Source organism: Staurois parvus, unplaced genomic scaffold, assembly GCF_062004578.1.
Source record: "Staurois parvus isolate SC_StPar_1 unplaced genomic scaffold, SC_StPar_1.0 ptg001437l, whole genome shotgun sequence".
Classification (NCBI taxonomy): domain Eukaryota; kingdom Metazoa; phylum Chordata; class Amphibia; order Anura; family Ranidae; genus Staurois; species Staurois parvus.
In genome coordinates this window covers 558361-586002 of record NW_028319233.1, presented here as the reverse complement: position 1 = coordinate 586002, position 27642 = coordinate 558361, and the positions used below count along the sequence as shown (strand labels likewise).

The window sequence follows — 27642 nt, the reverse complement described above, 5'->3', positions numbered from 1 at the left end:
ACTCCAGGCAGGTGGTGCTGTGGTTGGGATTCAAACCAACGACCCGAGTTCTGCCAGGCGGAAGTGCTAACCATTTAGCCACTGTGCTGCTTTTATTCTTCCTCTTCTTCTTCTTATTATTAATATTTTTTATTTTTATTTATTTCAGGTACTTATATAGCGCCATCAATTTATGCCGCGCTTTACATATATATTGTACATTCACATCAGTCCCCGCCCCCGAGGAGCGTACAATCTAAGGTCCCTAACCCTCAAGGGGCGAACAATCTTAGTCCCTAACCCTCAAGGGGGGTACAATCTAAGGTCCCTAACCCTCAAGGGGCATAAAATCTAAGGTCCCTAACTCAAATTCATACATACACATACTAGAGACAATTTAATTACCAACATGTCTTTGGAGCGTGGGAGGAAACTGGAGTACCTGGGGGAAACCCACGCAGGCACAGGGAGAACATGCAAAACTCCAGGCAGGTGGTGCCGTGGTTAGGACTCGAACCAACAACCCTGGTGCTTTAGCCACTGTTCTGCCCTGCCCTGTATTTTCTTGATTGAGACATTTCAGGAAAATACCACATTGAGCCCAGTAGATGGAGCTGATGATCCTAGGAAACTTGGAAGTTTTTTTGACAGCTGTGAGAATGACACCTTCGCATAGCGATTTTGTTTGTAAGTCGACCCCATGTGAATATTGGTTTGTAGCAGAAGGGGAAAGGACCTTAACCTCCCTGGCGGTATTCCCGAGTGTAGCTCGGGGTAAAGTTTCAGCACCACAAGCGATAACCCCGATCTACACTCGGGAATACACTGCAGCGCTGCTCCGGGATCTCTTCACTTACCTTGTCCTGCGCTCCCGTGATGTCCCCCCTGCAGTGTCCCCGGCAATGTCCTCCGGCCGATGCCAGCATCTGTCTTCCAGGTTCCGTTCCCTGCGACGTCGGGACGTACGGGGGACGGAACGGCGGGAAATTTAAAAATGTGAAAAAGTGACATTCACTAAATACACTAAAATCACATAGTATACCATTCCTGTATCAAACCATTTCACATACATTTTGTCCCGAGTGCTTTGTCCGGCGCCCTGCCTGCATTTTTACCGCCCTTTCTGCATGGAAACTGAGAATAGTCCGTGGCGTCCAAAAAGCGTCCCTTTAGGTCAAAAGCGGTTTTAGACCGGCTAGAGAACAGCGATAGTAAATCAGAACCACTTGCAGAATTGAGTGATAATGATTTGTGGGGCAAATTCGTCATCAGACACTGAAAACGATTCTGCGACTGAGCTCAGCGATGGGCGAACTTGGCGCTATATTTCACATTTCAGTGTTTTTGGTTTGATTATATTATTGAATTAAATTTATTATTATTATTATATTTTATGATTATTTATTATATTATAATTTATGATTTCGTGTTTCAAGTTTTATCATACCCGGGATGTTTACTAGACTCTTGTTCGGACAGATTTCAGTGAGTTATTCCTAAAAATTACAGGCCTACAATAAAAAAAATACATATTTCCATGCAAAAAAATGTACCGCTTTGAGCACAGAAATATGGACATAATCAGACCGCTAGAGAGGCTACAACACCAAGCCAGCCTTGCTGGACTGTTCCACACTTAGCCGAGGCAGAGAAGAATTGCTGGAAACAAAATATTGTTCATTCTCCATCTGCTCTCCGTGTCTGGAGGGGAGTCCTCCTGGTTGGGGAGTCTAGTAACAGCCCGGGGAATGTTGGAATGTGAGTTGGCCATGTCTCCATCCTCTCCATCACTCCACAGGATGATTTTTGGAAGTCCTGACCCCGCCCAGCAGCGGGGAACCACGCTTATCATGTGTATGGAATGGGGACCCCCCCTTCCTGTGTGGATTGGGTTTCCAGACATTCGTCGAGTCAATGGTATCCAGCCAGGCGTGTGGGTAGTTGTAGCCCCGTCCTTCTTGTAGATGGAGTCTGGGAGGGCGCCCATGGAGCAGATACACGGAGGGCGGCCATGGAGCAGATACACGCAGCGCCTTCCCTGCTTCACATCAGCCGCTCTGATGACACCATTCTCCTAATTAGAAGCATGGAGGAGAGCGATGATTTCATATCTCACATCCCAGACTGGAATCTATCAATGTGGAGGTCTGGGAAGGATCTGGTGTGTCCAGGTCATGGTGGAGATACTTGGAGTTTGTCACATTCAGCTGGGTGGATGAGGAGGTTCGAGCGGCCATCTTAGTGTCCGCACTGCTCATCAGTTCTAGGAACTCACCTTTTAAGCCACATCTTCTTCTTTTTCTTTTTTCTTTTTATTTATTACAGGTACTTATAGTACTGCCAGGTGGAAGTGCTTATTTTTATTAATAATAACAACAATAATAATAGTAATAATAACAATAATAGCAATAATAAGAATAACAATAATAGCAATAATAATAACAATAATAGCAATAATAATAATAACAATAATAATAGTAATAATAATAATAATAATAACAATAATAGCAATAATAATAATAACAATAATAATAGTAATAATAATAATAATAACAATAATAGCAATAATAATAACAATAATAATAGTAATAATAATAATAACAATAATAATTATAACAATAATAGCAATAATAATAATAATAACAATAATAACAATAATAATTATAACAATAATAGCAATAATAATAATAATAACAATAATAACAATAATAATGGGGGGCACAGTCTCTGATGGGGGTGCTGCTTTTGATTGAGTGCTGCGTTGAAGGAGTGCGAAGCAGTTAAACACAGCAGTTGAACTAAAGCAGGAGAACTTAAGCAGCAGGAAGACACAACAAGAAACTCTACTGCTGCTGGACAGACTGCAAGCAAACACCCTGGGAAACCTCTCTTACATACCTGAGTCCCACTCTGTGTACCTTTATATAATACACCCCTCTTCTCCTTATATTACTATCCTCTGTTCCCAAATCTCATCTCTTTACCCCTCTGCTCCACCCCAAAACTTGTACATCTCCCACTCATTGCTATCATCACCCTACTACTGCTCTCATCGCCTCCCTAAAATGCCTCTTCCACTCCTCCTTCTCATTTTCCTCTCCTCCGTTCCCAAAATCCATTCACTATATCCCTCTGCTCCTCCCAAACAATTGTATATTTTGTCCTCACTGCTTCCTTCGCCCCTCTACGGCACCCACCACCTCCTCCTATTACTCCACTCTCCCACTGACCCCAACACCTCCACTAGTAGTTTCTCATGCTCCTGCACATCCCGCTCCCATGCCACCTTTCTCACCCTTCTCCTCCTCCTAACCGCGGGGGACATCTCCCCGAATCCTGGCCCTCCACCACCTCCCTCACCCGCACAACACCCTCCCGCCTCCACGTCCCGCCGCAACCCCCGCAACTTAGTATCTATCCCCCTGCTCCCTAAAATCTCCCCCCCCCGTTTTCATGTGCACTCCTGAACGCCCGATCGGTGTGCAACAAGCTTACCGCCATCCACGACCTCTTTGTTTCCCGCTCCCTCAACCTCCTGGCGATTATGGAAACCTGGATCCAGCCCACTGACTCTACCTCCCCTGTTGCTCTCTCCTACGGTGGTCTCACCTGGACCCACTCACCCAGGCCTAACGGTCGTAAAGGTGGTGGGGTTGGTCTGCTCCTGTCACCACAGAGCACCTTCCGAGTCCTCCCAAACCCCCCCTCCCTATCCTTCTCCTCCTTCGAGGCCCACTGCATCTGACAATTCTCCCCAAGCCCCCTGAAGATTGCTGTGATATACCGGCCTCCTGGATCCATACCCCGCTTCCTGGATGACTTCTTCTCCTGGCTACCCTTCTTCCTCTCCTCTGAGCTACCCACCATCATCCTTGGGGATTTCAACATCCCTGTCAACCTCGACAACCCGGACACAGCCCGTCTCCTCCACTTAACCTCCTCCTTTGCACTTGCACAGTGCATACAATCCACCACCCACTCCGACGGTAATATCCTTGATCTCGTCTTCTCCAACAGCTGCGCTCCCCACAACCTCACTAACACCCCCTTCCCTCTCTCTGACCACAACCTGATTACGTTCTCTATCTCCTCATCCTCCAACGCCTACCCCCCCAAATGTCACACTACTACCAGCCATAACCTCCGCAACCTTAACCCTGCCCCCCTCCACTCTGCAGCTGATCAACTCCACGACAGCATCCTCCCCCTGTCCTGCCCCGACTTGGCTATGACCGCCTACAACAACGCGCTCTCAACAGCCCTTGACTCACTAGCGCCTTTAACCACACGCAACATCAGACCCAGACCGCTCCAGCCCTGGCAGACTGATCACACCAAAACCCTTAAACGACACAGTCGTGCCCTGGAGCGACTATGGCGCAAAACCAAATCCCAACAAGCCTTCACCCGCTACAAATCTGCCTTCCACACCTACACCTCCTCCCTCCACGCAGCCAAACAAGCCTACTTCCTGACCCTCATCAAAACCCTCTCCTCCAATCCTCGCCGACTCTTCTCCACCTTTAACTCTCTACTCTCGCCACCCCCACCTCCACCCAGCACCTCACTCACTGCCCTTGAGATTGCCAATCACTTCAAAAACAAGATTGACACAATTCGCAAGGACATTGCCGCAACTCACACGCCCTCTCAACCCGTCCCCTCTCACACAGCTACCCCCTCATCCCCCCTCTCCCTCGACATAACCCGCAGGGACTTCGTCACTGCTCTAACTCCCTCCAACCCCGTTCCCCCTCACTCAGCTACCCCCTCATCACCCCTCTCCCACGGCCCCACCACTGCTCTGACCTCCACTTCCACCCCACCCTACATTCCTCATACTGAAGTTCTCCCAACACTCCGCACCTTTGACCTTACTACCATCGAGGAAGTCTCCAAGATCCTCTCTGATGCCCGCCTCACCACCTGCCCCCTCGACCCTATCCCCTCACAACTCCTACGACCTCCCTCCCCCTCCATCCTACGCTCCCTCACCCACATCTTCAATCTCTCCCTCTCCTCCGGCACTTTCCCCTCCCCTCTGAAACATGCACACATCATCCCCATACTTAAAAAGCCCTCCCTGGACCCCAATGACCCGAACAACCTCAGACCCATCTCCCTGCTCTCATTTACATCTAAACTCCTTGAGTGCCTAGTCTACACCCGCCTATGCTCTCACCTCAACGACAACCACCTCCTCGATCCCCTACAGTCCGGCTTCCGTCCCCTACACTCCACCGAAACTGCCTTACTCAAACTCTCCAATGACCTGTTAACCGCCAAAGCTAATGGCCACTATTCAGTGCTCCTACTCCTTGACCTCTCTGCGGCCTTCGACACAGTCGACCACCCCCTCCTCCCCAAAAAACTACACTCCCTCGGCCTCAGAGATTCTGCTCTCTCCTGGCTCTCATCCTACCTGTCACAACGCTCGTTCAGCGTTACCTATAACGCTACCACCTCCCCCTCACTCCCCCTCTCTGTTGGGGTCCCTCAAGGCTCTGTCCTTGGGCCCCTTCTCTTCTCCATCTACACCTCCTCCCTTGGCCAACTCATACACTCTCACGGCTTCAACTACCACCTCTATGCCGACGACACACAAATCTATCTCTCAACCCCCCACCTCACCCTCTCGGTCTCCGCCCGAATCACACACCTACTGAGCGACATATCAGACTGGATGTCGCTCCACTTCCTTAAACTGAACCTCTCCAAAACCGAGTTTCTTGTCTTCCCCCCAGCCCGGACACCACCCCCCATTGACTTCTACATCACATCCAACAACGCTACCATCAAACCCGCCCCGCAGGCCAGAGTACTTGGTGTCATTCTGGACTCCAACCTATCCTTCCAGCCCCAAGTCCAATCTTTAACAAACTCATGCAGACTCCACCTCCGCAACATCGCCAAAATCCGCACGTTCCTAACCCCAGAAACCACTAAACAGCTCATCCACTCCCTCATCATATCACGACTCGACTACTGCAACTCCCTCCTCACTGGCCTGCCTCGCCGCTGGCTATCCCCACTTCAGTCCATCCTGAATACGGCTGCCAGACTCATTCACCTTTCCAACCGCTCCGTCTCCGCCACCCCCCTCTGCCAATCCCTCCACTGGCTTCCGATTGCCCAACGGATCAAATTCAAAATCCTAACACTGACGTACAAAGCTGTCCACCATACTGCCCCGAACTACATCACTGACCTAATATCCAAGTACCACCCAACACGCACACTCCGCTCCTCACAAGACCTCCTTCTCTCTAGTTACCTGGTCTCCTCCTCCCATGCCCGCCTCCAGGACTTCTCCAGGGTGTCACCCATCCTCTGGAACTCCCTGCCCCAACCCATCAGATTATCACCTACTCTCCTCTCCTTTAGGCGCACCCTGAAAACCCATCTCTTCAGGGAAGCCTACCCCACCCCCTGCTAACTTGCCGACCTCCTCCACTCTTCCTACCACCCCATCCCCCACAGCTATCTCCTCTTGTGCCACCATCCCCTCCCTCCTAGATTGTAAGCTCCAAGGAGCAGGTCCCTCAATCCCCTCATGTTTTGCATTGTATTGGTATTGTTCTGTCACATGTTCTGTCCCCCTTTGTAATGTACAGCGCTGAGCGAACTATTGGCGCTTTATAAATATTGTATAATAATAGTAATAATAATAACAATAGCAATAATAATAATAATAACAATAATATTAATAATAATAAAAATAATAGAAATAATAATAATAATTCATGTTAATACTAATAAAAAAAGCTGAGAATTAAACAATTAGAAAATTATTTTAGAAAAGACACTAACATGGTCGTAATTATATGACAATTTAATAATAACAATAAACAATAATTATAATAATTATAAAATAGAATGCTATTAATAATAAAAACAGTAAATAATGCGAATAATAATAATAGTAATTCTAATAATAATAAAAGCCACCAATTAAAATGACTAGTAATTATTTTAAAGAGACATTAACATGGAAAAATGATAGAAGAATTGCTAATAATAATAAAAAAACAAAAAAATTCTATTAATAATAATTAATATAAAAAACAATGCTTGTAATGCTAAAAACAGTAAATAATGCTAATAATAATAATTAATACCACCAATTAAAATGATTAGAAATTATTTTAAAAGAGACATTAACATGGAAAAATATGAGAATTTAATGACAATAAAAAATGCTAGTAATAATTATAAAAAACAATGCTTTTAATGCTAACAACAGTAAATAATGCTAATAATAATTCTAATAATAATTAATTTCGCCAATTAAAATGATTAGAAATTATTTTGAAAGAGACATTAACATGGAAAAATTATATGAGCATTTAATAATGACAATAAAAAATGCTAATAATAATAATTATAAAAAACAATGCTTTTAATGCTGACAACAGTAAACAATGCTAATAATAATAATAATAATAATTCTAATAATAATTAATACCACCAATTAAAATGATTAGAAATCATTTTAGAAAAGATATTAACAAGGTAAAAATTCTGTGAATTTAATAAGAACAATAAAAAATGCTAATAATAATAATAATTATAAAAAAAATGGTTTTAATGCTAACAACAGTAAATAATGCTAATAATAATAATAATAATAATAATAATAAAAATAATAATAATAATTATAATAATAATTAATGCTGCCAATTACAATGATTAGAATTTATTTTGAAAGACATTAACATGGAAAAATGATATGAGAACTTAATGAAAAAAAAATGCTAATAATAATAATTATAAAAAACAATGCTTTTAATGCTAACAACAGTAAATAATGCTAATAATAGTAATAATTCTATCACAGTCACCCCACCAGAATGGCTCTGACAAGTCTTGTGTTGTTCTTCTCTAGGAAATGGGAAGGAGGTGACCCTGGGGTGGCTAACCAGAAAACACCCACCAGCCTGCTCCTGACCCCGGAGAAGACCTTCCACAGCTTCGGCTTTACGGCGAGAGACTTCTACCATGACCTGGACCCTGAGGAGGCCCGAGACTGGCTATACTTTGAGAAGTTCAAGATGAAGATCCACAGCACCACCGTAAGAGTTGACCCTGGTGAAGGGTGGAATGGATGGGGGGGCTGACCGAACATCAAAAAATAGGAGGATTGACCACTCACTCCCACCGTGGTTCTTGTCTCTCAGGGGGCATGTTGTAGATTTGGAGGTTTCTGCCCACGTTGGGTTGCTCCTACTCTTCCTGTGGAATCCTGGTTTATCCTCGGAGGGTGGCAGTGGGCCCCCTTCAATGAGGGATTAGGGTTTAAATGCTGCATCGGGTCATGATATGGTGGGGGGGGGGGATTTGCAACCCATCACTCCCAGCATCATGAAATCTGGATCCCTGTTGAATCTCACTGGGTGACTTGCCCGACCCTTGGCCCAAGAGTCAAATGTGGCCATTTGGAACGCTCTGTGTGGCCCTCAGAGCTCCTGAAGATAGTAGACTGTGTTTACCAATTGTTATGTAATAGCAATTATTTCCAACAGTCTATGTGTCATGAAGCATGTCCCCAGTGTTCAACAATTTCTATAGCATGTCTACAGTCTCTGACCACCTCTTGTCATGACCCCACAGTCTCCAACCATCTCTTGTTGCATGCCTGCAGTCTCTGACCACCTCTGGTCATGACCCCACAGTCTCCAACCATCTCTTGTTGCATGCCTGCAGTCTCTGACCACCTCTGGTCATGACCCCACAGTCTCCAACCATCTCTTGTTGCATGTCTGCAGTCTCTGACCACCTCTTGTCATGACTCCATAGTCTCCAACCATCTCTTGTTGCATGTCTGCAGTCTCTGACCACCTCTTGTCATGACCCCACAGTCTCCAACCATCTCCTGTTACATGTCTGCAGTCTCTGACCATCTCCTGTTACATGTCTGCAGTCTCTGACCATCTGCTATTACATGTCTGCAGTCTCTGACCATCTCCTGTTACTTGTGTGCAGTCTCTGACCATCTCCTGTTACATGTTTGCAGTCTCTGACCATCGCCTGTTACATGTCTGCAGTTTCTGGTCATCTCCTGTTACATGTCCTCAGACTCTGACCATCTCTTGTTACATGTCCTCAGTCTCTGACCATTTCCTGTTACATGCCTGCAGTCCCTGACCATCTCTTGTCGCAAGTCCATAGTCTCTGACCATCTCCTCTTGCATGCCAGCAGTCTATTACCATCTCTTGTAGCTAGCCCATAGTCTTTGAACATCTCACGTTGCTTGTGTGTAGCCTCTGGGCCATCTTTCATAACAAGCGCATAGTCTTTGACCATCTCCTGCTGCATGTGTGCAGTTTCAGACCATCTCTTTTAACTAGCCCATAGCCTTTGACCATCTTGTGTTGCTTGTCTGCAATCTCTGACCATCACACGGCTGTAGTCTCTGACCATCTTGTGTTGTGTGTCTGCCATCTCTGACCATCACACAGCCATAGTCTCTGACCATCTTGTGTTGTATTTCTGCAGTCTCTGACCATCACACGGTCGTAGTCTCTGATCATCTTGTGTTGTATGTCTGCAGTCTCTGACCATCACACGGCCACAGTCTCTGACCATCTTGTGTTGCATGTCTGCAGTCTCTGACCATCACACGTCCACAGTCTCTGACCATCTTGTGTTGTATGTCTGCAGTCTCTGACCATCACACGGCCATAGTCTCTGACCATTTTGTGTTGTATTTCTGCAGTCTCTGACCATCACACGACCGTGGTCTCTGACCATCTTGTGTTGTATATCTGCAGTCTCTGATCATCACACGGCCGTGGTCTCTGACCATCTTGTGTGGTATGTCTGCAGTCTCTGACCATCACACGGCCGTAGTCTCTGACCATCTTGTGTTGTATGCCTGCAGTCTCTGACCATCACACGGCCATAGTCTCTGACCATCTTGTGTTGTGTGTCTGCCATCTCTGACCATCACATGGCCATAGTCTCTGACCATCTTGTGTTGTATGTCTGCAGTCTCTGACCACCACACGGCCACAGTCTCTGACCGTCTTGTGCTGTATACCTGCAGTCTCTGAAAGCTTTCTGTGATAATACATTCAATGAATATTAGATGTGGCCCTTTGGCGATGTCAGGGGCCACACTTGAGGCCCCTATATCAAGGAAGATGCAGCCTCCTCCTGTAGTAATTCAGGTTGCCTCCCGCAGGACCTGACCATGAAGACGGAGCTGGAGGCTGTAAACGGGAAGAAGGTGCAGGCGTTGGAGGTCTTCGCACACGCCCTGAGGTTCTTCAAGGAGCACGCCGTCCAGGTGAGGGCCCCGCACATACCAGAGGGGATTGCATGTCATTTGGCCCCTGCAGGTATCTTCTACATGTCTCTGTTTTAGGAATTGCAGGATCAGTGCCCCTCCCTGGATGAGAAGGAGGCCATACGATGGGTCATCACCGTCCCTGCCATCTGGAAGCAGCCAGCCAAGCAGTTCATGAGGGAAGCCGCCTACCTGGTAAAACTTTAGTGCTAGGAAAGCATGTGACTTCTGAGGGGTGTCCCAACATCCCTGTATACATGTCACTGCTCTGCTCAGAGCTTCAAGTTTAATGTCAGGCATCCTCTGCAATAGGAGTTTCCTTTGTATTTAATTTCATGTTGTAAAAGTCATCCATGGTTTAGAACAGTGACCTCCAAACTGTGGCCCAGGGGCCAGATGTGGCTCTTTGCATGCCTTTATCTAGCCTTTAGGGCACTATTCCTCCCATTGACACCAAAAATGGGGCAATACTTTCTACACTGACACCAATGATGGGGCACTATTCCTCCCACTGACACCAATGATGGGGCACTATTCCTCCCACTGACACCAATGATGGGGCACTATTCCTCCCACTGATACCAATGATGGGGCACTATTCCTCCCACTGATACCAATGATGGGGCACTATTCCTCCCACTGATACCAATGATAGGGCACTATTCCTCTCACTGACACCAATGATGGGACACTATTCCTCCCACTGACACCAATGATGGGGCACTATTCCTCTCACTGACACCAATGATGGGACACTATTCCTCCCACTGACACCCAGTAATGGGGCACTATTCCTCTCAGTGATGCCCTGTGATGGGGCACTTTTCCTCCCACTGACACCAATGATGGGGCACTATACCCATACTGACACCAATGATGAGGCACTATACCCCCCACTGACACCAATGATGAGGCACTATTCCTCACTCTATCACCAACAATGGGGCGCTATTGCTCTAATAACACAGACAATGGGGTGCTATTCCTCCTGCTGACAACAATGGTGGGGGCACTATACTTCCCACTGACACCAACAATGGGGCACTATAATTCCCACTGACACCAACAATGGGGCATTATACCTCCCACTGACACCAATGATGGGGCACTATAACTCTACTGACACCAACGATGAGGCACTATTCCTCCCTCTATCACCAACAATGGGGTGCTATTCCTCCCGCTAACACAGACAATGGGGTGCTATTCCTCCTGCTGACGCCCAATGATGGGGCACTAATACTTCCCACTGGTATACCTTCTCTTTGGCGCCCCACCATACCCACCCTTTTCTGCTTGCTCCCAACAAGGACTACAACTGGACCTCCCAACACTGTGTGAGCCAACACACAGAGACAAGCCTGAAGCCGTGGTCATCAAGCCACTCCCCTGCTCCTCCTCCAAGGAAGCTGATTGACAGCCCCTCTTGAGGCTCTGTGAGCTCTATTGATAAAGTGAAGGCAAACAAATATCCCAGTCGCCACACACCATGCAAGCCCATCCGTCACATAGATAATAGCAGCCTCAGCCTAGCTCTGTCCAAGCCACTCTCCGACGCGTTTTGTCCCACCCATGAGGTTTATTCATGGAGGATCTTCTTTGTGACAGATGGGCTTGCATGGTGTGCAGCAACTGGGATATTTCCTTTGCCTTCCCAGACTGCATGGAGTCAGGACGGGTTTATTTATAAAGTGAGGGCAAAGGAAATATCACAGTCACCACACCATGCAAGCCCGTCCATCACATAGATAAAAGTAGAATTCAGCCTAGCTCTTTCCAAGCCACTCCCCGACGCGTTTCATCCCACCCATGAGGCTTATTCATGGAGGATCTCCTTTGTGACAGATGGGCTTGCATGGTGTGCAGCAACTGGGATATTTCTTTTGTCTTCACAGACTGCATGGAGTCGGGACGGGTCTATTTATAAAGTGAGGGTAAAGAAAATATCACAGTCCCGTCCACCACATAGATAAAAGTAGAATTCAGCCTAGCTCTGTCCAATCCACTCCCTGACGCGTTTCGTCCCACCCATGAGGTTTAGCAGCAACTGGGATAGTTCCTTTGCCTTCACAGACTGCATGGAGTCAGGACGGGTCTATTTATAAAGTGAGGGCAAAGGAAATATCACAAGCTTGTCCGCCACATAGATAATAGTAGAATTCAGAGTAGCTCTGTCCAAGCCACTCCCCAACGCGTTTCGTCCCACCCATAAGGTTTATTGGAGGACCTCCTTTGGGACAGATGGGCTTGCATGGTGTGCAGCGACTGGGATATTTCCTTTGCCTTCACAGACTGCATGGAGTCAGGACGGTTCTATTTATAAAGTGAAGGCAAAGGAAATATGACAGTAACCACACACCATGCAAGCCCGTCCATCACATAGATAATAGTATCTTCAGCTAAGCTCTGTACAAGCCACTCCCCGGCGCGTTTTGTCCCACCCATGAGGTTTATTCATGGAGGATCTCCTTTGTGACAGATGGGTTTGCATGGTGTGCAGCGACTGGGATATTTTCTTTGCCTTCACAGACTGCATGGAGTCAGGACGGACTCCTTACCCAGTCAGCACCCAAAGTGCTTGGCCATATATTAGGGAAAAAAATGGGGGGGATTGCTTCCCTGATGGATATGAATACTGTACACCTAAAATAAGTGGAGAGTTTTTTCATACTATAAGTGGTTGTGCCCAGGTGTGGTGCACCTTGGGAGAATGATCCATTCATGTTCTCAATATCCCCTCCCCCAGTGACCCATCACTCAGACTATACATTGTAACTTTCTTCTCCCTGCTGTAACCCCTGTAATAACCGCAATTACCCATTTCTAGGCGGGTCTGGTGTCTCCAGAAAACCCGGAGCAGCTCCTGATTGCTCTGGAGCCGGAAGCCGCCTCCATCTACTGCAGGAAGCTCCGCCTACACCAGCTTATTGACCTCAGCAGCAAGTCCCTGTTCAACGGCGGCTTCCCCACCGACCGCACACGCAGCATTGACTCCAGCTTCAGACAAGGTGAGCCTATGGGGGTACCACCGGTCCTGCAGCAGAGAGAAGGGACAGCACCATCCAGTAATGTACAAATCTAAGTGGTCTCCATAGACCCAGTCTGTCTGGACAGTATGGTCACCTGCTGGCTGGGCAGTATCCATAGGCAGCTTAACTCTTCAATAAGATACAAAATTGCATCTAATTTTTCTTCAAAAAAATTCAAATCATATTTAAGAAGGTTGTAGGGAACACGAATGTGGAAGCATCGATTTGTAATAACAGTGATCCTCAGCAGTCTCATGTAATCTGTCCCCAGTCTGTGGGGTTGATTTACTAAAGGCAAATAGACTGTGCACTTTGAAAAGTGCAGTTGCTCCAGAACTTAGTTAATGAGGCGAAGCTTTACTATTTACTATTACAAAGGATACCCAATCAGGTGCAAGGAAAATTTAAAAAACAGTATATTTGCTTGTACATGATTGGATGATGGAAGTCAGCAGAGCTTCTACTTGTTTACTAAGCTCTAGAGCAACTGCACTTTGCAAAGTGCACAGTCTTTTTGCTCTTAACAAATCAACCCCCATGTCTCCTGAAGCATTTGCCCAGTATTCAACGACTCCTTTAACATGTCTTCACTCTCTGACCTTCTCTTGCAGCACACCTGTAGTATGTCTGCAGTCTCTGACCATCTCCTGTAGTATGTCTGCAGTCTCTGACCATCTCCTGTAGTATGTCTGCAGTCTCTGACCATCTCCTGTAGTATGTCTGAAATCTCTGACCATCTCCTGTGGTATATCTGCAGTCTCTGACCATCTTCTGTAGTATGTCTGCAGTCTCTGACCATCTCCTGTGCTATGTCTGCAGTCTCTGACCACCTCTTGTAGTATGTCTGCAGTCTCTGACCGTCTCCTGTACTATGTCTGTAGTCTCTGACCATCTCCTGTACTATGTCTGTAGTCTCTGACCATCTCCTGCATCATGTCTGCAATCTCTGACCATCTCCTGCATCATGTCTGCAATCTCTGACCATCTCCTGTAGTATGTCTGCAGTCTCTGACCATCTCCTGTGCTATGTCTGCAGTCTCTGACCACCTCTTGTAGTATGTCTGCAGTCTCTGACCATCTCCTGTTATATGTCTGTAGTCTCTGACCATCTCCTGTAGTATGTCTCCAGTCTCTGATCATCTCCTGTAGTATGTCTGCAGTCTCTGACCATCTCTTATAGCACTCTTGTAATTTTCTGTTCTATATCTGTGGCCCTTCAGTGATGTCAGGGGTTAAACTGGGGGCCCTCAATATCAAATAGGATGACCACTACTGTCTTAGCCCATTGTTCTTTCTTTTTTTTTTTCATGGTGAGACTCATGGACACTATTATTAGTACTTCCTGAACAGAATATCAGCTGAATGTTCTAATTTTTTTTTTATAATATACACTATATTGCCAAAAGTATTGTCCCCGCCCTCCAGATCATGTGATTCAGGTGTTCCAATCCCCTCCATATCATGTGATTCAGGTGTTTCAATCCCCCCCATGGCCACAGGTGTATACAATCAAGCCCCTAGGCATGCAGACGGCTTCTACAAACATTGGTGAAAGAATGGGTCGCTCTCAGGAGCTCAGTGACTCCAAGCGTGGTCCCGTGATAGGTGGCCACCTGGGCAATAAGTCCATCCGTGACATTTCCTGGCTACTAAATATTCCACGCTCAACTGTTAGTGGGATTATAACAAAGTGGAAGCAACTGGGAACAACAGCAACTCAGCCACCAAGTGGTAGGCCACGTCACATGACAGAGCGGGGTCAGCGCATGCTGAAGCACACAGTGCGCAGAAGTCACCAACTGTCTGCAGAGTCAATAGATAAAGACCTCCAAACTAGGTGTGGCCTTCAGATGAGCCCAACAACAGTGTGTAGAGAGCTTCATGGAATGGGTTTCCATGGCCGAGCAGCTGCATCCAAGCCTTCCATCACCAAGTGCAATGCAAAGCGTCGGATGCCGTGGCGTAAAGCACGCCGCCACTGGACTCTAGAGCAGTGGAGACGTGTTCTCTGGAGTGACCAATCACGCTTCTCTGTCTGGCAATCCGATGGACATGTCTGGGGTTTGGCAGGTACCAGGAGAACGGTTCTTGCCTGACTGCATTGTGCCAAGTGTAAAGTTTGGTGGAGGGGGGATAATGGTGTGGTGTTGTTTTTCAGGGGTTGGGCTTGGCCCCCTAGTTCCAGTGAAGGGAACTCTTAAGGCGACATTTTGGACAATTTCATGCTCCCAACTTTGTGGGAAGAGTTTGGGGACGGCCCCTTCCTGTTCCAACATGACTGCCCACCAGTGCACAAATCAAGGCCAACTCAATATTGAACCCTACGGACTAAGACTGGGGGGGCATTAAAGGTCATGTGCGTGGAAAGGCCGGCAGCCCAATACTTTTGGCAATATGGTGTAACTAATATTTAAATGATATTCCTAGCCTGTAATAATATAAATTCTAAAAATGCATTTAAAAAAAAATCTTCTCCCCCCCCCCCCCTCAGCAAGAGAGCAGCTGCGAAGATCTCGGCACAGTCGGACATTCCTGGTGGAGACTGGAATGGGGGAGCTGTGGTCGGAGATGCAGGCAGGTAAGGGTTAATAAACCATTTTTTGAAGATTTCAGGATTTGCTTTTGAAAATACTTTTTTTTTTGTGTGCCCAAAAGAGAGCCAGCTATCTGCTGCCATCTAATGGCCAACATTGATAGTGAACACTATCAATGTTGGCTATTAGATGGCAGTAGATAACTCATGTTGGGGGGGGGGAACACATTTGAGTGAAAGAATAGGTCACCCCAGGGGCGGACTGACCATTTGGAAACTCGGGCACTGCCTGAGGGCCCGGGGTCAGTAGGGGGCCCCGTGAGATGCCCCTGGTACCTTTTTCATAGGTTTTTTTAAGTTTGGGCAAGGACACAGGGGCCCCATGGTCCCCTATTGCCCAGGGGCCCCATGAGTTGTCAGTCCGCCCCTGGGTCACCCTTAGTATAAACTGTACAGCTTTGTGAATGTTCACAAAGGACTTCAGTCCTCCCCTCCTCCCCCTTTTACCTGCCATGCAGTGCAGTCCTCAATTTACATTTTCATTGGCCCAGCAGATCTAGCACTGACATGCTGCATTGCCAGAGCCCAGGTCACGGGCCACCATCTATGGCCCCGACGTCATCGGGTTCCAGGCATCTCTGTTCAGGTTGCTGGACCTCAGAGGATGCACTGCTGGTCCAACAATGAATGGAACCTGAAGTATCCTGGGATATGTGATGTTCATATATGTGGAGGCTTTAGAGCACAGAAGTCACTTTCACCTATGTGATAATGGTGGGAGGGGGGATGGATAACTAACTAACTAAATAAATAAATGGTAAACCAGCAAAAAAACCTTTTTTTTTTTTTTTTTACATTTGACATTGCAGAGTGCACTATCATTCAGAATTTTCCGTACAGCCTGGTCACATTTTTATTAGATAAAATATACAGTATAATTATGTATACCCACTTGAGCTGCGGAAGGTTTTACCCAAATTCATGACCAGGACATTTTTTAGATATTCAGCACTGCGCTACTTGAACTAGTAATTGCACGGTCATGCGACACTGCACTCTGACTCTGGGAACTGACTAAATGACATTGACATCTCCAGTGACACTAATACAGTGATCAGTGCTAATACTATACACCAATTTTTTTAAACAATGGCCCACTTTAGTGTCCTTCAGACTTTAGGGGGGCTGGACTGTGGCCATTTGAAGTACAAAATGTCCCAGCGTCAGTGGGTGTGAACAATGCCCCATTGTTGGTGTCATTGGGTGGGAAGAATCATGCCCCAGTGTTGGTGTCACTGGGAAGAATGGTGCCCCATCATTGGTGTAATTGGAAGGAACTGTGCCCCATTGTTGGTGTCATTGGTAGGAATTGTGTCCCTTCATTGGTGTCATTGGGAGGAATTGTGTCCTTTCATTGGTGTCAGTTGGGGGGAATTATGCCACATTATTGGTGTCAGAGGATGAGATATTGCCCTGAGGGCGGGATAAAAGCCAGCAAAGGACCGCAGTTTGGGGACCACTGCTATACACTGTCGCTGTGCTAATGACCTGGCTAGGAAGGGGTTAACATCTAGGAGCGATCACAGAGTTGCCTGTGTGCCTAACCAGTGTTAATGTGTGTAGTATGTGCTGCTTTAACTAAGCGATGTGACTGTTTTGCAGGAAACTAAAACAGCCACATCTCTACTTCATGTACAGAGGTCTGTGTTGTCAGTAAACACAGGGCTCTGTACTGTCATTCGCTAAGCTGATTAGCAGGTCCCGGCCATAAATCAATGGCTAGGATCTGTTTATGGTGTGTGCCTGCTACCTGAAAATGCTGGTCCACGAATACACTATATTGCCAAAAGAATTGGCTCCGCCCTCCCGATCATGTGATTCAGGTGTTCCAATCCCCTCCATGGCCACAGGTGTATACAATCAAGCCCCTAGGCATGCAGACTGCTTATACAAACATTGGTGAAAGAATGGGTCGCTCTCAGGAGCTCAGTGACTCCAAGCGTGGTCCCGTGATAGGTGGCCACCTGTGCAATAAGTCCATCCATGAGATTTCCTGGCTACTAAATATTCTATGCCCAACTGTTAGTGGGATTATAACAAAGTGGAAGCAACTGGGAACAACAGCCACTCAGCCACCAAGTGGTAGGCCACGTCACATGACAGGGCGGGGTCAGCGCATGCTGAAGCGCACAGTGCGCAGAAGTCGCCAACTGTCTGCAGAGTCAATAGCTAAAGACCTCCAAACTTGGTGTGGCCTTCAGATGAGCCCAACAACAGTGTGTAGAGAGCTTCATGGAATGGGTTTCTATGGCCGAGCAGCTGCATCCAAGCCTTCCATCACCAAGTGCAATGCAAAGCATCGGATGCCATGGTGTAAACACGCCACCACTGGACTCTAGAGCAGTGGAGATGTGTTCTCTGGAGTGACCAATCACGCTTCTCTGTCTGGCAATCCGATGGACGTGTCTGGGTTTGAAAGTTGCCAGGAGAACGGTAGTTGCCTGACTGCATTGTGCCAAGTGTAAAGTCTGGTGGAGGGGGGGTTATGGTGTGGGGTTGTTTTTCAGCGGTTGGGCTTGGCCCCCTAGTTCCAGTGAAGGGAACTCTTAAGGCAACATTTTGGACAATTTCATGCTCCCAACTTTGTGGGAAGAGTTTGGGGATGACCCCTTCCTGTTCCAACATGACTGCACACCAGTGCACAAAGCAAGGTCCATAAAGACATGGAGGAGCCAGTTTGGGGTGGAGGAACTTGACTGGCCTGCACAGAGTCCTGACCTCAACCCCATAGAACACCTTTGGGATGAATTAGAGCGGAGACTGCGAGCCAGGCCTCCTCCCCCCGACATCAGTGCCTGACCTGACAAATGTGCTTCTGGAAGAATGGTCCAACCTTCCTATAGACACCCTCCTAAACCTTGTGGACGGCCTTCCCAGAAGAGTTGAAGCTGTTATAGCTGCAAAGGGCGGGGCCAACTCAATATTGAACCCTCCGGACTAAGACTGGGGGGCCATTAAAGCCCATGTGCGTGGAAAGGGTGGGGCCAACTCAATATTGAACCCTACGGACTGAGACTGGGAGGCCATTAAAGGTCATGTGTAAGGAAAGTCAGGCGGAACAATACTTTTGCCAATATGGTGTATATGTAGGATATTAAAAAAAATGTTATATGAAAACAAGAAGAGATGCAGAGCTTAGGAGGTATAGATGTCCTCAAGAATGGAAACCACCACCTGCTCCTTCTAGGAGACAAATTAACTCTGCAGCAAAAAAAAAAAAAAGAAACTGTATCCAGAAATGAATGATCATTCCAGAGACGGAGACAGTCAGTATATTGAGAGAAGAAGGCCGGTGTGTGTATGTAGTGCAGCAGTGACTACTTACCTATTCGGATGGAAGTCTAGGCTTGTAGCTGCAGTCAGTCTTTCAAGAAAGTCCCCCTTATGGTAATCCTCTTCAGGGATTGGAAAGTAGAAAGGTATCTCCCTAGTGCAGGACTAGAGAGTCTTGTGCTACATTTGTCCAACGTCCTGGATCCTTCATCCAATGTCCTGGATCTGTCATCCAACGTCCTGGATCTGTCATCCAACAGCCTGGATCTGTCATCCAACGTCCTGGATCTGTCATCCAACGTCCTGGATCTGTCATCCAACAGCCTGGATCTGTCATCCAACAGCCTGGATCTGTCATCTAACGGCCTGGATCTGTCACCCAATGTCCTGGATCTGTCATACAATGTCCCGAATCTGTTACCAAATGTCTTGGATCTGTCATCCAATGTCCTGGATCTGTCACCCAATATCCTTTATCTGTCACCCAATGTCCTGGATCTGTCACCCAATGTCCTGGATCTGTCACCCAATGTCCTGGATCTGTCACCCAATGTCCTGGATCTGTCTCCCAATGTCCTGCATCTGTCGTCCAATGTCCTGGATCTGTCATCCAATGTCCTGGATCTGTCATCCAATGTCCTGGATCTGTCCCCAATGTCCTGGATCTGTCACCCAATGTCCTGGATCCGTCATCCAATGTCCTGGATCCATCACCCAATGTCCTGGATCTGTTACCCAATGTCCTGGATCCGTCATCCAATGTCCTGGATCTGTCATCCAATGTCCTGGATCTGTCATCCAATGTCCTGGATCCGTCATCCAATGTCCTGGATCCGTCATCCAATGTCCTGGATCCGTCATCCAATGTCCTGGATCTGTCATCCAGGGCGTTTTGGAGAAAGTCCATTTTCCTTCATCTGGGTTCAGTTGATAAAATGACTCCATCCAGTTTTCAGCTGTACTGTATGTAACATGTTAATTATTTTTTTTAAATAAAACTTTTCATTATCATTACATACTTTATTTTAGTCTGAAGTGATGTCATCACTCGGTCTTTGCGCTTCTCTATGCAATGCCGGCAGATCATGGCTGGTGGGAGGGGCCAGCAGGATGCTATGCATAGCTTCCTGAAAACATCACAGCTCCTCCTCTCAAGAGCACTCAGTCCTGATGCAAACAGTGGCCTGGCTGTTGGGAGTTATGTACAAATCAGAATGAGTTGAAGGGTAGATGTCTGTCTGGAGGAGCGGGTGCTCACAGGAATGCTGTGCTTGCATGCAGACGACCCTTGGTAGTGCCTACATGAGATTCTGAGACTCAGTGATGGAAAAACCTGAAATCCAATGAATGAAAGGACCTGCCCAGGGATAGTCAGGCTGGGGAGAAAAGTATTAGATGATGTTGGACGTCCACCAGCCAGGAAATGAGGTGGAGCTCTATCTGACTTGCTGCAGCTTTTAATGCACATTGTGAGAAGCTCGCAGTGTGCAGTGACATCAGAGTAAGAAGGTTCAGGTCAGGAGAGGAGCTGGTACAGCTGATAGGATGGCCAGAACTCGGCTTTAACATTCTCCACTCCTTGGATTCCTAGTTCCTTGTACTGATGTGCACCAAATCCGGCCACAATCAAAACAAAGCGATAACAAAGTTCCCGAAGAGATGAAGAAAAATGTATAAAATGTTCAGAATGAGTATGCGGGCTGATTCCAGCACTTGTGGGAGTGGGGGAGAGAACAGCTTTGCAGCTCCACTCATACCGATAATGAAATGTTAGATCTGGGCGGAGCAAAGACACAGCTCAGACCAATCACACATAGATATCGAAGACGGGGCCCGGGGGTGGAAATCATACTTCAAATGTTTTATATGGCTTTGGATCCTCGGAGAAAATGTGATTGCTGATTTCCAGGCAGATATAAGACACACATATTAATACATTACATTATTAGTAGTAATATTATTGTTAGTGACAATAATGAAAATAATAATAATGTTAACAATAGTAACATAATAATAATAATAATAATATAAATCTTTCTTAACATACAATTCCTCCCTCCATGCTGCCAAACAAGCCTACTTTGTCACTTTTATTAATACCTTGTCATCCAGTCCTCGTCGTCTCTTCTCTACTTTTAACTCTCTACTTTCTCCACCTCCACCCAGTACCTCACTCACTGCTCACGAGATTGCAAATCATTTCAAAAACAAGATTGACGCAATTTGTAGGGGCATCGCCACTGCACAGATATCCATCCCACTTAGCATACCTTATACTAAACCTCCCTCAACACTTTCCTCTTTTGACCTCGCTACTACCGAAGAGGTCACTAAGGTTTTCTCAGAAGCCCGTCTCACAACCTTCCCCCTGGATCCTGTCCCCTCACAACTACTACGGTCACCCTCTTCTTCCATCCTATGCTCCCTCGCTCACATATTCAATCTTTCCCTGTTGAACGGTGCCTTCCCCGCCCCTCTAAAGCATCACTCCCATACTTAAAAAGCCCTCCCTGGATCCCACCAACCTGAACAACTTAAGACCCATCTCCCTGCTGCCATTTACCTCTAAACTCCTAGAACGCTTAGTCTACAATCGCCTGAGCTCCTCCCTCACCGACAACAACCTTCTTGACCCTTTACAGTCTGGCTTTTGCTCTCTACACTCCACAGAAACTGCCCTACTAAAACTCACTAATGATCTACTAACTGCTAAAACCCATGGCCACTACTCCATACTCATCCCAACCAATGGCCACTACTCCGTACTCATCCCAACCAATGGCCACTACTCCATACTAATCCCAACCAATGGCCACTACTCCGTACTCATCCCAACCAATGGCCACTACTCCGTACTCCTCCCAACCAATGGCCACTACTCCATACTAATCCCAACCAATGGCCACTACACCGTACTCATCCCAACCAATGGCCACTACTCCATACTAATCCCAACCAATGGCCACTACTCCGTACTCATCCCAACCAATGGCCACTACTCCGTACTCATCCCAACCAATGGCCACTACTCCGTACTCATCCCAACCAATGGCCACTACTCCGTACTCATCCCAACCAATGGCCACTACTCCATACTCATCCCAACCAATGGCCACTACTCCGTACTCATCCCAACCAATGGCCACTGCTCCATACTCATCCCAACCAATGGCCACTACTCCGTACTCCTCCCAACCAATGGCCACTACTCCATACTAATCCCAACCAATGGCCACTACTCCGTACTCATCCCAACCAATGGCCACTACTCCGTACTCCTCCCAACCAATGGCCACTACTCCATACTAATCCCAACCAATGGCCACTACACCCTACTCATCCCAACCAATGGCCACTACTCCGTACTCATTCCAACCAATGGCCACTACTCCGTACTCATCCCAACCAATGGCCACTACTCCATACTCCTCCCAACCAATGGCCACTACTCCGTACTCCTCCCAACCAATGGCCACTACTCCATACTAATCTCAACCAATGGCCACTACTCCGTACTCATCCCAACCAATGGCCACTACTCCGTACTCATCCCAACCAATGGCCACTACTCCGTACTCATCCCAACCAATGGCCACTACTCCGTACTCATCCCAACCAATGGCCACTACTCCGTACTCCTCCCAACCAATTGCCACTACTCTGTACTCCTCCCAACCAATGGCCACTACTCCGTACTCCTCCCAACCAATGGCCACTACTCCGTACTCCTCCCAACCAATGGCCACTACTCCATACTAATCCCAACCAATGGCCACTACACCCTACTCATCCCAACCAATGGCCACTACTCCGTACTCATTCCAACCAATGGCCACTACTCCGTACTCATCCCAACCAATGGCCACTACTCCGTACACCTCCCAACCAATGGCCACTACTCCGTACTCATCCCAACCAATGGTCACTACTCCATACTCTTACTACTCGACCTCTCTGCGGCTTTTGATACGGTTGACCATCCCCTCCTCCTCAAAAAACTCCACTCTCTTGGTCTCAGAGACTCTGCTCTCTCCTGGTTCTCCTCCTAGCTATCGCAGCGCTCCTTCAGCGTTACCTATAACTCTGGCTCCTCCTCTCCACTCCCTCTTTCTGTAGGGGTCCCTCAAGGTTCTGTCCTTGAACCCCTACTCTTCACCATCTACACTTCCTCCCTTGGTCACTTGACAAACTCCCATGGCTTTAAGTGCCATCTCTATGCTGATGACACGCAAATCTATCTTTCTACCCCTCACCTCACCCCTTCAGTCTCCTCTCGCATTACTAACCTACTAAGCAACATATCGGTATGGATGTCACTCCACTTCCTCAAACTCAATCTTTCTAAAACGGAACTCATACTATTCCCTCCAGCCCGTGCCCCCTCCCCCGACTTCTCCATCAAGACCAATAATACAATTATCAGTCCCTCCCCTCATGCCAGGGTGCTAGGTGTAATCCTAGACTCCCATCTGTCCTTTCAGCCCCAAATCCAATCACTGTCCAAATCTTGTAGACTTCACCTCCGCAACATCTCCAAGATACGCCCGTTCCTAACCTTGGAAACCACTAAGCAACTTATTCACTCCCTTGTTATATCTCGCCTTGACTATTGTAACTCCCTCCTCATTGGCCGACCTCATCGCAGGCTATCCCCTCTTCAGTCTATAATGAATGCTGCTGCCAGACTCATCCACCTTACTAACCGTTCTGTATCTGCCATCCCTCTCTGCCAATCCCTCCACTGGCCTCCACTCAGTGTCCTCCATCCCTCTCTGCCAATCCCTCCACTGGCCTCCACTCAGTGTCCTCCACCCCTCTCTGCCAATCACTCCACTGGCCTCCACTCAGTGTCCTCCATCCCTCTCTGCCAATCCCTCCACTGGCCCCCACTCAGTGTCCTCCATCCCTCTCTGCCAATCCCTCCACTGGCCCCCACTCAGTGTCCTCCATCCCTCTCTGCCAATCCCTCCACTGGCCCCCACTCAGTGTCCTCCATCCCTCTCTACCAATCCCTCCACTGGCCTCCACTCATTGTCCTCCACCCTTCTCTGCCAATCCCTCCACTGGCCTCCACTCATTGTCCTCCACCCCTCTCTGCCAATCCCTCCACTGAGCTCCACTCAGTGTCCTCCACCCCTCTCTGCCAATCCCTCCACTGACCTCCACTCAGTGTCCTCCACCCCTCTCTGCCAATCCCTCCACTGACCTCCACTCAGTGTCCTCCACCCCTCTCTGCCAATCCCTCCACTGACCTCCACTCAGTGTCCTCCACCCCTCTCTGCCAATCCCTCCACTGACCTCCACTCAGTGTCCTCCACCCCTCTCTGCCAATCCCTCCACTGACCTCCACTCAGTGTCCTCCACCCCTCTCTGCCAATCCCTTCATTGGCTTCCCATTGCCCAACGGATAAAATTCAAAACATTAACAATAACATATAAAGCCATTTATAACTCCGCCCCAAATTACATCACCAATCTTGTCTCTAAATATCACCCAAACTGTCCTCTCCGCTCCTCGCACAACCTCCTGCTCTCTAGCTCCCTTGTCTCCTCCTCCCATGCTCATCTCCAGGACTTCTCCGGAGCTTCACCAATCCTCTGGAACTCTCTACCCCTATTTATCAGACTATCACCTACTCTGCCCACTTTTAGGCGATCTCTGAAAACCTCTCTTCAGGGAAGCCTATCCTGCCCTCAGCTAATAATGGAATCTTCTACTCTTCCAACCAGTCCATCCCCCACAGTTACTATCTTTTGTACCACTAGCCCCTCCCTCCTAGATTGTAAGCTCCAAGGATCAGGGCCCTCCTATCCCTCTTGTATTGAACTGTATTGTTACTGTATTGTCTCCCGTTATATTGTAAAGCGCTGAGCAAACTGTTGGCGCCATAAATCCTCTATAATTGTTATTATTATTATACAGTATTTATATAGCGCCAAAGGGTATGCTCAGCGCTGTACAGTAGCAAGGGGGACAGAACATGAGACAAGACAGTAACAATACACTACACGAGGGGTTCGAGGGCCCTGCTCCTTCGATAATAATAATAATTATTATTATTATTATTACAATAGTAATATAATAATAATTATTACAAATTAATATTAGTGTTAATAACATTAGTAGTAGTAGTAATATTATTGTTATTGACCATAATGAAAAAATATAATAATAATGTAATTATAATAATAATAATATAAAAAAATTATAATAAAAGTAACATAATAATAACAACAATATATTATTATTATTACATTATTATTAGTATCATCATCATGTTGATTTCCAAGCAGATATAAGAGAAGCAATTTAATACAGTAATGTGCCTCTGCTATCTGCCTGGAAATCAGCAACGTGGCAGTAATATTAATAATAATCATGTTATTCATTTTGTAAAGCGCTGCGCAGGGGCGGACTGACAACTCATGGGGCCCCCAGGTAATAGGGGATCATGTGGCCCCTGTGTCCTTGCCCAAACTCAAAAAAACCTATGAAAAAGGTACCAGGGGCATCTCATGGGGCCCCCTACTGACCCCGGGCCCTCGGGCAGTGCTCGAGTTTCCAAATGGTCAGTCCGCCCCTGGCGTTGCGCAAACTGTTGGCGCTATATAAATCCTGTATAATAAGAATGTTATTAACAATAATATCAACATATAATATAACATATATTTGTATTCTTCTTTATTTTATTATTATTATTATTATTATTACCAGAATTTTATTATTATTGTCTTTATTCTTGTTAATAACATTATTATTATAGCACAGTAAGTACCTGAAATTAGTATTACCCCCTGTACAAGCAGGATGGGGGTGGGGAGAGGAGAGAGGTCAGTGACTGGGTATACAGTATATAGGGGTTTACAATCACTTTAGGAATGGCTCCTCCCACAATACGGGTCCTAGTAACACCTTCCTCTTAGATAATATTTTTCTGTGTTTTTATTTCTACTTTTTTTACCGTTATCTTTTCTTTGTCATTGATTTTATTTGTTACTCTTTTCAGTGTTGCCAGGTCTGGATTTCCCAATAGGCACTGTAGGCATGTGCCTACAGGCACCCTTCCTAGAGGGGCACCCGCCCGTATGAGTTTTTTTGATTGCTCTATATAAAGACTGATCCTGATATACACAGAGCACAGAGGGGGATATCACAATTCTGGGTTGAGGATCAGTCTGGAGAAGATTCCTATATATACGCACACAGAGGGTGGGGTCCCGGGAGGAGAGGATGAGAGATCGGTGGTATGTAGTGCAGTGGGGTCTCCTCTGGTGATCAGACCCGGGATGTCCCGGCTCCAGGTCTCTATACATCACAGTGCAGTTCGGTGCAGTTCATTAGGGACTCACCTCTGTCTTGGGGGTGTCCGGTGCTCACAGCTTTAAACCCCGGGGATTGGGTTCCTCTCTGTTCAGTACCAGATCTACTGCCTGATAATGTGGGCTAGATGGAGTGGGGAGCTGCAGAGGGTTGGCTGGAGCCGGGATGGGATCAGGGGGATGGATGGATGGAGCCGGGATGAAATTGAGGGGATGGATGGAGCCAGGATGGGATCTGGGGGATGGATGGAGCTGGGATGGGATTGGAGGGGTGGATGGAGCCAGAATGGGATCTGGGGAATGGATGGAGCTGGGATGGGATCTGGGGGATGGATGGAGCCTGGATGGGATCGGAGGGGATGGATGGAGCCGGGATGGGATCGGGGGGTGGATGGAGCCGGGATAGTATCGGGGTAATGAATGGATGGAGCCGGGATGGAATCAGGGGGGATGGATGGAGCTGGGATGAGATTGGGGTGGTGGATGGAGCCGGGATGGGATCGGGGGGTGGATGGAGGCAGGATAGGATTGGGGGATGGATGGAGCCGGGATAGGATCAGAGAGATGAATGGATGGAGCCAGGATGGGTCCAGAGGGATGGATGGAGCTGGGATGGGATCAGGGGGGTGGATGGAGCCGGAATGGGATCAGGGGGTGGATGGAATTGGGGGGGTGGATGGAGCCAGGATAGGATTTGGGGATGGATGGATGGAGCCATGATGGGATCAGAGAGATGAATGGATAGAGCCGGGATGGGATCGCAGGGGATGGATGGAGCCAGGATGGGTCCAGGGGGGTGGATGGAGCCGGGATGGGATCGGGGGGTGAATGGAGCCGGATGGGATCAGGGGGTGGATGGAGCCGAGATGGGATTGGGGGGGTGGATGGAGCCAGGATAGGATTGGGGGATGGATGGATGGAGCCAGCATGGGATCAGAGAGATGAATGGATGGAGCAGGGATGTGATCGCAGGGGATGGATGGAGCCAGGATGGGTCCAGGGGGGTGGATGGAGCCGGGATGGGATTGGGTGTGAATGGAGCTGTGAGGGGGATTGTAGTCACCAGAGCTCCCCCCACTGTGCAAGGGGACCTGTGCCAACCTGATGTAAAAGGGAACACTGCGGACCCTGATGTAAAGGTGAGCGCTGCTGACAGTGA

General features: G+C 47.4%; 1 protein-coding gene across 2 annotated transcripts in view; it reads left to right on the top strand.

Annotated features, from left to right (window-relative positions):
* HSPA12B (heat shock protein family A (Hsp70) member 12B) overlaps positions 1-27642 on the top strand; it is a 103935-nt gene that overhangs the window by 40547 nt on the left and 35746 nt on the right. For both annotated transcript variants that reach the window (XM_089662207.1, XM_089662208.1), the window contains exons 5-9: positions 7865-8051; positions 10164-10268; positions 10347-10463; positions 13096-13276; positions 15789-15875. In XM_089662207.1, the coding sequence (XP_089518333.1) occupies positions 7865-8051; positions 10164-10268; positions 10347-10463; positions 13096-13276; positions 15789-15875 (677 nt within the window). The remainder of the gene's footprint in view (positions 1-7864; positions 8052-10163; positions 10269-10346; positions 10464-13095; positions 13277-15788; positions 15876-27642) is intronic.